Source organism: Electrona antarctica (assembly GCF_951216825.1).
Source record: "Electrona antarctica genome assembly, chromosome: 10".
Taxonomy (NCBI): domain Eukaryota; kingdom Metazoa; phylum Chordata; class Actinopteri; order Myctophiformes; family Myctophidae; genus Electrona; species Electrona antarctica.
In genome coordinates this window covers 16,172,363-16,184,201 of record NC_136791.1, presented here as the reverse complement: position 1 = coordinate 16,184,201, position 11,839 = coordinate 16,172,363, and the positions used below count along the sequence as shown (strand labels likewise).

The following is an 11,839-nucleotide window of genomic DNA, read 5'->3' as shown; positions in this document are numbered from 1 at the left end:
AATCGATCGAACACATTCTGGGATTCCTCTCCCGGCCACCCGGCGGCAGTAGTATTGAGTCAACAACAGAGGCAGCCACCAGGCAGGAAGAGGCGGTGCTCAGAGAGCATCACGCACTACTCTAAGATCACGCAGCATCAGCACCACAACCAGCAGCAGTCTCTCTCTCTCTCTCTCTCTCTCTCTCTCTCTCTCTCTCTCTCTCTCTCTCTCTCTCAGTCAGTCCTCTTCCATCCGTCCTTCCAGCCACTGCAGAGAAGCAACACTCATCGGCCTCCCGTTCTCTCCTCCCTCCCTCTGTCTGTCTGCATCATCCACACGCAAACATGGACAACTCCGGCAAGGAGAAGGAAGCCATCCAGCTGATGGCCGAGGCCGACAAGAAGGTCAAGACGTCCGGCTCCTTCCTAGGCAGCATGTTCGGGTAAAAAAAACAACAACAAATAAAACATAAAAAGCCTAATTTTATTTTATGTCGCGGGTCGAAAATCGCCGATCTGTAAGCTCACAACGCGTCGCGTCCGCGACGGGTCGTGAGTTTACAGATCGGATATTTTCGGGATTTTTTTCCTCCTCCGATTGTTGATGGTGGTGGTGTGCAGGGAGGACCGAGTCATTCCTTCTAATCAACGGGACTGTCACGCATGAATGAAGACACGTGAATTTATGTTTTGACAGACACGTTTGTTATGCAACTGGAAAGCGTCGTGGTGTTAATAGCCCCGTATAATTACATAAATAGCCTAAATGCAGAGAGGAATTAAGGCCGAGCTTGGGACGCTGCGTGTGTGTGTGTGGGTGTGTGTGTGTGTGTGTGTGTCTCTGTGTCTGTGTGTGTGTGTGTGTGTGTGTGTGTGTGTGTGTGTGTGTGTGTGTGTGTTGGGGGGGGGGGTTACTGGTGGTGAAAATGAAAGCCTGGCTATCGAGGCTGGTGGTGGCGCAGTCTGTCCTGCCGTGCGGGGGCAGAGTGCGTGTCGTGCGTGCGCGTGTGCGTGTGATAGAGCCTATAGGCCTATAGCCAGTGATTCTTTAACCTTTTGTGTCAAGAAGATCAAAGAACCTTCCATTTGATTTAATTAATATCAGCTGGGACCACAATCTGTAAGATAAACATTGATTATTGTTGGACATGATTGAATTGGTCTGATATGGTCTGTCATTTGGTCAATGAATGAACTGTTACTGAAATGAAATGAAATGAAATGAAATGAAACTAGGTAAAGATAACGTTGTCTGTCTGTCTGTCTGTCTGTCTGTCTGTCTGTCTGTCTGTCTGTCTGTCTGTCTGTCTGTCTGTCATATGTAGATAGAGAGATAACAGTGAAACTGAGCAAAATAGACATTCTTGTACGTTCTCTTCTATAGTTAATACATTTGGTTAATTAACTATCAATCATACAGCTGGGACCAAAGGGCCACGAGGGACCCCGAACCCCGTTGTTTGCTGTAGGCTATGCGGGATCGGTCCCATTGGAGCCAATACAACAAATCAATAACTTTATATGGACAAAAGGGTTGGGTTAACGGTTTATAGATTATGGTTATGAATCATTAACATTTTTAATGTAGGCAGACAGTGTTATTTGAACCAACTGAGGCCGTACAAATGAATGGACACACATGGGTCCATCTTTGGCACTGGTTATGTGCATATGAATGGGAAGGGGATTTTAGACGTGCAGAATGAGTGCGTGTAGCCTATGCCCAGGTTCCCAAAACCTTCTGGCCGCCCCACCCTGACAAGGATTTGGAATTGTAGGCATTACATTTGACTCTGTTCCACAGATAAACGTTGTGAAAATAAATTGTAACTTTAAAGATACCCTGCCTGTATACACTTAGTATACAGTATGTTGATTGATTGATTTATTAACAGTTTGCAGAATTACAGTACATTTCAAGTACAACTCAATACAATAACTAATTTGATTTGTGTACTGTTGAGTGAGAAAACAATGCTGCACATTTGTTTCCGGAAGGTTGTCGGTTCGATTCCCCCGACCCGCAGGAAGAATCTGGGTGGGGAAGGGAATGGTCACCTCTGCCCCAACACCGCTGAAGTGCCCTTGAGCAAAGCACTGAACCCCCAGCAACTGCTTCAGTGGAGAACAGCATCAGACTGTGGTTGTACTGGTCAGCTCCCAGTACAACAGAATCAGACTGTGGTTGTACTGGTCAGCTCCCAGTACAACAGCATCAGACTGTGGTTGTACTGGTCAGCTCCCAGTACAACAGAATCAGACTGTGGTTGTACTGGTCAGCTCCCAGTACAACAGCATCAGACTGTGGTTGTACTGGTCAGCTCCCAGTACAACAGCATCAGACTGTGGTTGTACTGGTCAGCTCCCAGTACAACAGCATCAGACTGTGGTTGTACTGGTCAGCTCCCAGTACAACAGCATCAGACTGTGGTTGTACTGGTCAGCTCCCAGTACAACAGAATCAGACTGTGGTTGTACTGGTAAGCTCCCAGTACAACAGCATCAGACTGTGGTTGTACTGGTCAGCTCCCAGTACAACAGCATCAGACTGTGGTTGTACTGGTCAGCTCCCAGTACAACAGCATCAGACTGTGGTTGTACTGGTCAGCTCCCAGTACAACAGCATCAGACTGTGGTTGTACTGGTCAGCTCCCAGTACAACAGCATCAGACTGTGGTTGTACTGGTCAGCTCCCAGTACAACAGTATCAGACTGTGGTTGTACTGGTCAGGTCCCAGTACAACAGTATCAGACTGTGGTTGACTGGTTGTACTATAGTAGTCAGCTCCCAGTACAACAGTATCAGACCAGTATCAGACTGGTATCAGACTCCCAGTACTGTTGTACTGGGAGCTTTTAATTTGTATGTCTGTCTGTCTGTGTGTTTCTATGAGAACGGCGTTGCTGAAAATGAGCGCTCGTGCTCAGCTATTACCCTGGGTAAATAAAGAAAGAAAATAATAAGAAGAAGAAGTAAAATAAGCTAATCATCTGGGGACTCCAGGTTTCACACATTGTTGTCATCTTCTCTTGTCACACATCGTTCAGTATCAGTTCAGCTTCATTTCACATCGTTCCAGTTAAAAATTTCTCTGCTCATTTATTCGGTGTCATCACTTCTGACTGAGTTCTCTATCTTGATTGGATAAAATTGGAATTCTGACCTGAAAATTCATTTTCTGTTTAATAAAGAGCTGGAGAGTAATGGAGATTCCTGTTATTGAACAAACGCAATATAGCAATGAGTACGAATATAGAGCTATTTAACACCTATTTTAACCAAAGAAGATCACTTACCCTACTTTTAACATGTTTCCATGTTGGGACAATAAGGGCACTCAGGTATACGTGGCACAAGCTATAGGTCAAGTACCACACAGAATCCAGGTCGTTTGTTCGAATCCACCGTGGTGCGTCGTCCCGCTTATACAAACTCAATAGGCATGCGTTCGGGATAGGGAACTAGAAAGCAATGGGTGACCTCACAGCTCCCCTCGTCCATATTGTTTTACAATGTGTGTGGGGACCATTGGCATAACAATAACTGATTTGGGAGAGCAAAGGGGTAAAAAGATTTATTGGGAGCTCTGAAGTCTCAAACCTTCAAATGGGTCTCCAATCCCTATCTGTGACACGTTGGGAATGGGATCCTTTAGGATTCTAACAATTCCGGTTCCCTTGCGATTCCCTCTTAGCGGTTTGATTACGTAACTGTTCCCTTTAACAATTCCTACAGGGCGACCCCTTGGGAGTCTGTACCTCTGAGACATACAGATCTGTAAACAAAATGGAATATGTATAATGTTCCTCAGTCTCAGGGGAAGAGATTTCAGTACCTCCGTTCTTCTGACCTCATGTTTTAATGAGTCTGGGTCCTAAGGTGAGAGACCATTCATTCAGCACCAAGACCAACCCAATCAATGTGTTTTAATGAGCCTGTCCCACCCTCCAGTTTCAATTAGAGTGAACTGGCCTGCTTTAATGTTTATGGCGCCCCTCCCTCTGCAGTCACTGCACTGGGATGTTTTTGATTTACAAATCATGTGGGGCCCCAAAGGTTGAGAATAGCTGATATAGCTACAACCTAGATGTAGATGTTCCTCATGTCCCTCACGCGAGGATATCACGCTTCACGTCCTGCCGACTATGCCAGATTGTAGCATTGCGCAGGAAGCGGGGATTGAACCCGGGCCTCCCACTCGCCAGACCAATGCGCAACCTGTCGTGCCAATAGGGCTGAGCCCGATTGGCAGGGGTGTTGCAGGCTGGGTCTTGGCTGGGGGCCACACTTGCACCACACCACAGAACAGATCACTGTCTGAAACACTGTCACACATCTTTAATGGATGTTATGCATACAAAGGAATGTACATAGGACGCCTTGATAGAATAGTGGAACTCATAGCAAAGGACATATCAAAATATCATGCATCTTCAGTGAGAATGTACAAACATTCCAGGGTTCCAGGATCCATGTTCCAACTCTGTGATAACTCAGATACCGTTACATCTCTAGCAGCTAATACACCAGATATTGTTGTGGTTGATGAAGAGTCCAGAGAAGTGCCTGTATTAGACATATGAAAAAGAGAGGGAACCCGCACACTCATATGCTCCAAAAGATAAATTTATTGACGACGTTTCGAGCCAAGGCTCTTCATCTGGTCAAAACTCAGTTTTGAGAGCATATGAGTGTGCGGGTTCCCTCTCTTTTTCATATGTCATTTTTCGAACCCAGCACCTCCACAAAGTGATGTGCGTATTTTACTATAGTTTCTGTATTAGACATAGCCTGCACCTTTGACCACAGCCTAGAGGAAGCCTAAGGCTTCACTCACACCTACACAACAATGTTGCATGGAAGATGTAAGCAAGTTGCAAGTGGCATGGCCGTCCCCTCCCTAGATGCCTCCATTTCCCACAAGGCTTTGCGGGAAGTGGGCGGTGCGAGTGGGCGGTGCGAGAGGAATGCGGAAACAACAGACCCACGTTTCTCTGCGTGTAGTCTTTTTGTGGAGTTGTGCTCAATGTGCTGGTAGATTCAACGAAACTCCGCCCATTGGGATCAAAAACAGCTCTTCTCTCCTATTGGTTGGTGGTTAAACCCCACCCTCTGTGTTGTGTGGATGTTGTGTGGATGTTGTGTGGATGTTGCGCCTACAAGCTGTTGTACGGCTTTCGGCTGTGTTTCGACTGCCCCCTCCCTCTCACACGTTTGTCTCTTCAACCCACGTGACTCCCATTGGAAATTAATTGCGAGCTTGCAACACGCACAAGACTCATGCACCAGCTATACAACATTCTGTTGTATAGGTGTGAGTGAAGCCTTATTGACCAAGGTCTTAAAATACCAACCACTTCTACACAACATCTCAGAGCTGGGCTGGTGCAGACTATTTGTCTTTATATTTGGCAGCCTAGGGCATACACACAGACTGGTTGTTAGACGGTTCCAACAACTTGGGATGCCCAAAAAGGAGGCAAAAAGGCTGGAAAAGTATTGTGGTGTCTCTGCTATATTTGGCAGCCGTCATATATGGTGGAGACGCTGTTACTTATGACTTTCAACTGCCCCCCTCCCCCTCATACAACACGTTTGTCTCTTCAACCCACGTGACTCCCATTGGAAATGAATTGCGAGCTTGCAACACTCACAAGACTCATGCATCAGCTATACAACATTCTGTTGTGTAGGTGTGAGTGAAGCTTTATCGACCAAGGTCATAAAATACCAACCACTTTTACACAACATCTCAGAGCTGGGCTGGTGCAGACTATTTGTCTTTATATTTGGCAGCCTAGGGCATACGCACAGATGCCCAAAAAGGAGGCTGGAAAAGTATTGTGGTGTCTCTGCTATAATTGGCAGCCGTCATATCGGGTGGAGACGCTGTTACTTATACCCATAGAGTACTGAGTGACATGCCTGTTGTATCATGAAAACACATGCCATGACTTTGCCAGTAACTTTAATGCACCTATAATATTTGTGTCCTTGTATGCATATCCTTTGTGTGGACATAAATAAATGGTTAAAATGTGTGTGTGTGTGTGTGTGTGTGTGTGTGTGTGTGTGTGTGTGTGTGTGTGTGTGTGTGTGTGTGTGTGTGTGTGTGTGTGTGTGCGCGCGCGTGCGTGCGTGCGTGCGTGCGTGCGTGCGTGCGTGCGTGCGTGCGCGTGTGCGTGCGTGCGTGCGTGTTAGGGGGAACCACAAGGTGGAGGATGCCTGTGAGATGTACGCCAGAGCTGCCAACATGTTCAAGATGGCCAAGAACTGGAGTGGTAGGTCACACATGCATCGTTTACCTGCTATCCTAATAATTCAATGTACAGTATAGATTATTATTTTGATAGTATATTGTTTAGTTTAGAGTCTAAACAAGCATCCGTCTAAACTTTAGACTGATGCTAGGGTGATTGCTTACCTGGTGATTGCTTACAGTTCAATGTACAGATTATATTTTTCATAAAGGACCCCTGACATTTTTTAAATGTTCAAAAATAGCAAATGTACGCTGCAAGCTATGGATAAAGTTGTTCAAACGATGTGATGCTGTATATTAACACATTTTGCTGGGGACCCCTTGAAACACCCCTCACGGGCCCCTGGAGGTCCCCAGACCCCACTTTGAGAACCAATGGCCTAAATTGTGTGTGTGTGTGTGTGTGTGTGTGTGTGTGTGTGTGTGTGTGTGTGTGTGTGTGTGTGTGTGTGAGCTGCAGGGAGTGCGTTCTGTCAGGCGGCAAGGCTCCACATGCAGCTGCAGAACAAACTGGACTCTGCCACCAGCTTCGTAGACGCAGGAAACGCTTACAAGAAGGCTGACCCACAGGGTGAGACACACATGCACACACACAGGCACGCGCACACGCACAACAGTGAGTACCCCAAATTAATATGTATTTGTCCCTCCCCCATATTCCGCATACAAAACAAACACAAATCAAAAATCTGGCAACACTGTTTTCAACATGTTTTCTCTTGAATCTCTCTCTGCAGAGGCCATCAACTGTCTCAACCAGGCCATCGACATCTACACTGACATGGTGAGATATATACTATGTATTGTATTTTAATGTAACATGCTATCTACAACAGTGGTTCTCAAACTTTTTCATGTTAAGGACCCCCAAATTGACCCGCATTTGAAAAGATATGCCCAGGAGGACCCCCATAAGAGATTTTAAGAGATACAAGATTTGTACGGCTCTAGCAGTGATTTTCAACCATTTTAATTTTCAAAGACCCCCAGTTTGACATGCATTAGGCTACGGACCCCTATTTAATGGCATTTCTATCACTGGGACCCCAATTTATATTGTAAAAGCAATGTTAATTTAACTCTAAGAGTGTACAAAATGGAAACAAATGGACCGATTAGGGACCATTTGGTCCATAAGGGTCCATAAGGGTCAGACCCATAAGGGTTAATTTGGTTCCTAACTATCTATCATTTAGCTGGGGAGTGGGGACCACGTGGAACTCCCTCAAGGACCCCTGGGGGTCCCCGGACCCCACTTTGAGATCCACTGCTGTATGTAACATGGTATCTCTACCTGGTGAGACCTTCAACGACTTCAATGAAAAACTCACTCTACTAACTATACTGGACTTCATATACTGTACCTGTAGTCCTGTACGTAACATGTGTTCACTAACACTGTGTGTGTGTGTGTGTGTGTGCGTGCGTGTGTGCGTGCGTGCGTGCGTGCGTGCGTGCGTGCGTGCGTGCGTGCGTGCGTGCGCATGTGTGTGTTCACAGGGTCGGTTTACCATTGCAGCCAAGCACCACATCACCATAGCAGAGGTGTACGAGGCTGAGCTGGTCGACATTGAGAAGGTAAAGAGGGAGAGCATTCAACTTTTTCGTGTGATCCCAACAATTGCATATTTTGATGCTGTGCTCTATACGTTTAGATTAGAATTTTGTAATTTGCGTTTTAATTTCATGCCACAGCTGTTCACTGTGTGTGTGTGTGTGTGTGTGACTGTGTGTGTGTGTGTGTGTGTGTGTGTGTGTGTGTGTGTGTGTGTGTGTGTGTGTGTGTGTGTGTGTGTGTGTGTGTGTGTGCGTGTGTACGTGCGTGCGTGCGTGCGTGCGTGCGTGCGTGCGTGCGTGCGTGCGTGTGTGCGTGCAGGCCATTGCCCACTATGAGCAAGCAGCAGACTACTATAAGGGAGAAGAATCCAACAGGTGAGTTTTCTTTCTGGATCAATAGTAAGTGTTGTTATTTGTAAAATTATCCTAATCCCATTTTTTTTGTTGCAATCCTAAAACAATGATTTAAGAGAGTCTCCACAAATCGGAGACGCTGAACCAAAGCATCCATATTCTGGGGGGAACATTAGCCAATGCGCTGTGAGCTTGCAGATCTGCTATGTTTGGCAAAGACATTTGGTGTGAAAACAGAAATAATCGGTCCAATCCATCTCAATCCAGTTTACCAAGTCTAGAAGGTCCATTATTTATTCAGTATTTAAGCCACGGACCATTTTGATGAGATTTAGCCTCTCAGACCCCAGACTTAGAATATTTTGTTATCGTTGGATACGATTTTGTCCACAATTCCATGCTGTATTGGGGAGAGATAACAGGCGTGGTCCCCAGACCATGGTTAAAAAACCAATGTATTATAGTATTTTATGAGCTGTATGCATTTTGAAGATGTGTGTCATTGATTGATTGCCAGAAATCAGGAACAAAGTGTGTCCATTATCAGTTCAATAAGGGACGCGTCTTTTTGTGACAATTCTGTATCTCAAGCTCACAAGGCGTTGCATTTAAATGCAGTGTGAGCTTGTAGCGTGTTCAATGTTTTGGAAAGTCTGGGAAACTTCTGGAAAAGTGATTTAATTTCATAAGTAGGGCCTAGTGCAAGCTTCACAAGCTTCACAAGCTTTGTTTGCGTTTCAGCTCAGCTAACAAGTGTCTTCTGAAAGTGGGCCACTACAGTGCCCAGTTAGAACAGTACCCGAAAGCTATCGAGATCTACGAACAGGTAACATCTGGGTGTGCGCTCGTTGCGCCTGTGTGTGTGTGTGTGTGTGTGTGTGTGTGTGTGTGTGTGTGTGTGTGTGTGTGTGTGTGTGTGTGTGTGTGTGTGTGTGTGTGTGTGTGTGTGTGTGTGTGTGTGTGTGTGTACACTGTATTTCGTCTCTGTCGGGTGGAAACCTCATACTGTATGTCCTAAACTGTTACTGTACCTTTCAGGATTCAAATTCAAAAACGTCAAAAGTAGCAGATCTACAAGCTAGAAATGTTTTCTACAAGCTAGAAAGTCGACACGTTTTGAGTTTGTGTATCTGCTACTTTTGATGCTTTTGTGTGACGCTGTAGTATGATCAAGTAGGACACCCACTTTTTACTATGTCATTAATATACCTTAGAGCTGTTGTGTGGAAATAATAAAAAAGTCCTCCCATGCTGTGTTGCCTAGAACTGGAGGTCTGAAAAAAATCATTAACATGGTGAAGTACATCTTGATGATGTCATCAAGATGCCTATTTTGATAGATGTTAGTTATATTATTCACATTGGTTAATTGTTCACATAATATGTTAAGTAGCCATACTTTTCACTTTTTCACTAGGTTTGATGTTTACATGGTGGCCATAACGCTAATTGTTTCTTCTTCTCTACTTATGTGATTTATCCTTGTTGACTCGGGATTCAAGCCATTTAGTCTGATCTTGCACTTCGTAAGATACTGGACGAGAGCGTCTACTAAATATAATAACTAAATTGTAATTGTGACAGCCCTATGTGCTTGCTCTCACAACAGGTGGCTACCAACACAATGGACAATCCTCTGTTGAAGTACAACGCTAAAGAATATTTCTTCAAAGCGTCGCTGTGCCACTTCATCGTGGATGACCTCAATGCAAAGGTATTACTTACTTCAATTATTAGCGACAAAAGAATTGGTGACAATTAGCTAATCTAGTTCTACGCACGCTCACTCACATTGCATCATCTGCAATGCATTGTGATGTGTAGATCTGCTATTTTTCACTATTCTGACACTAACCCAGTGTGAGCTGGGGAACTCTAATAAATGACTAGACGAAGATTTTTTTACAACAAATAATGTGTGTGTGTGTGTGTGTGTGTGTGTGTGTGTGTGTGTGTGTGTGTGTGTGTGTGTGTGTGTGTGTGTGTGTGTGTGTGTGTGTGTGTGTGTGTGTGTGTGTGTGTGTGTGTGTGTGTGTGTGTGTGTGTGTGTGTGTGTGTGTGTGTGTGTGTGTGTGTACACGTCCACTCCAGCTGGCCATTGAGAAGTATGAAGAGATGTTCCCAGCATTTTCAGATTCCAGAGAACTTAAACTGTTAAAGGTAATGGTCTTTCTGTCTCTCTCTCTCTCTCTCTCTCTCTCTCTCTCTCTCTCTCTCTCTCTCTGTCTCTCTCTCTCTCTCTCTCTCTCTCTCTCTCTCTCTGTCTCTCTCCTGCTGTCTGTCTGTCTGTGTGAGACAAAGACAGATTATTGATAAAATGCACAAATGAACATGCTGTATATTTGTACGTAACTTGCAAAAGGATAAAACACAAACACTCGTATTTCTATTGTGGATGTTTTGAATGCAAATGTATGCGTGTAAAGAGCTTCTGATATCATTTTAGGCAGAACATTGGCCATGTATTTACCATCAGTAACCAGTAAATCATCATTGTCAGTAGTCGTATTTGTTTTCTGTGGCTCCGCTGTATCTGTGTTTGTCAATGCCTCTGTCTGTAGCGGTACCACTGCATGGCGAAAACATGTGTTGTCCCATGCCCTTCAGAGCAGGTGTAGTGTTGTGTCCCGTCTCCCTCAAAAGGTCAAAGGTAAATACAGAAAAAGGAGTTAAAGATATTAAAGAGACACAATTAGACTACTAGAGCATACCCGTGTAATGTCAAAGGTACCTAAAAGTCCAATCTTAATTACTTCCTGTCAAACGTGAATATGAATCATGATTTCATTCACCTTTGTGATAGCTCATGTCAAGTGTTGAGAAAAAACGTTTGCACACCTAGAATAAAAGCATAAAGTGCAGGTGTGTAGGCAAACAAGTGCACATTAATAATAAAAGAATACGGTCACACACTGCCAAACTGCACGGTACAAGAGTGCATTTGTTGAAGGAGAGGCACTAATGACCTTCATCAGGCATAATTCAGCAGTCTGACAGTTACTTATATACAAACCATATAGCTCATCTAGCTCAACGTTTTTTATAATAATATATTTAATAATAAAATAATAATACATTTATATAGCGCTTTTCTAGGTACTCAAAGTCACTTTACAGGACAAAAGAATAAAACCAACTGTATTAGAAAATACTAGTTAAAATGGTTAAAAACTAAAATAAAGAAAAAAATGTAAACAAAAAAGGGCGTTGGGATTTATGTAGGGAATGCAATTATGAAAAGGTGGGTTTTGAGTGTGCTTTTGGATGTGGTGAGGGTGGGGGTGTCCCAACTCTGATGTGAGTTGGGAGTGGCTTATTTTAAAGACAAAGTAAAATAAGTTCACGTTTTTTGTTGATGCAGAAACTTCTGGACGCACACGAGGAGCAGAACGCAGAGGCGTTCACGGAGGCGGTGAAAGATTTCGACTCAGTGTCTCGCCTGGACCAGTGGCTCACCACCATGCTGCTGCGCATCAAGAAGACCATCGCAGGGGACGCCGGCGACCTGAAATAGAGGGAGACGGGCGGAGAGAGGGGGGGAGGGAGGGAGGGATGGAGGCGGGGGAAGAGAGAGGGGGACAAAGGAAGCGGCATGCCTATAGTCATGCTCACACCGCTGTACAACAAAGTATAATAGCTGCTGCGTTCACACTGGCATATACGAAAGACGCAAAGATACGAAGC

The 11,839-nt window shown here is 44.6% G+C and overlaps 1 protein-coding gene across 1 annotated transcript; it reads left to right on the top strand.

Moving 5' to 3' along the window:
• Positions 1-284: 284 nt before the first annotated feature.
• On the top strand, positions 285-11,669 carry napba (N-ethylmaleimide-sensitive factor attachment protein, beta a; the record flags this gene model as incomplete). The annotated part of the gene is made up of 10 exons (XM_079512556.1): positions 285-424; positions 6,184-6,263; positions 6,699-6,815; positions 6,982-7,028; positions 7,745-7,822; positions 8,121-8,176; positions 8,897-8,981; positions 9,765-9,869; positions 10,247-10,315; positions 11,517-11,669. Exons 1-10 carry the CDS (start codon positions 327-329, stop codon positions 11,667-11,669), a joined length of 888 nt encoding a protein of 295 aa, XP_079368682.1. The 5' UTR covers positions 285-326.
• Positions 11,670-11,839: the final 170 nt, after the last annotated feature.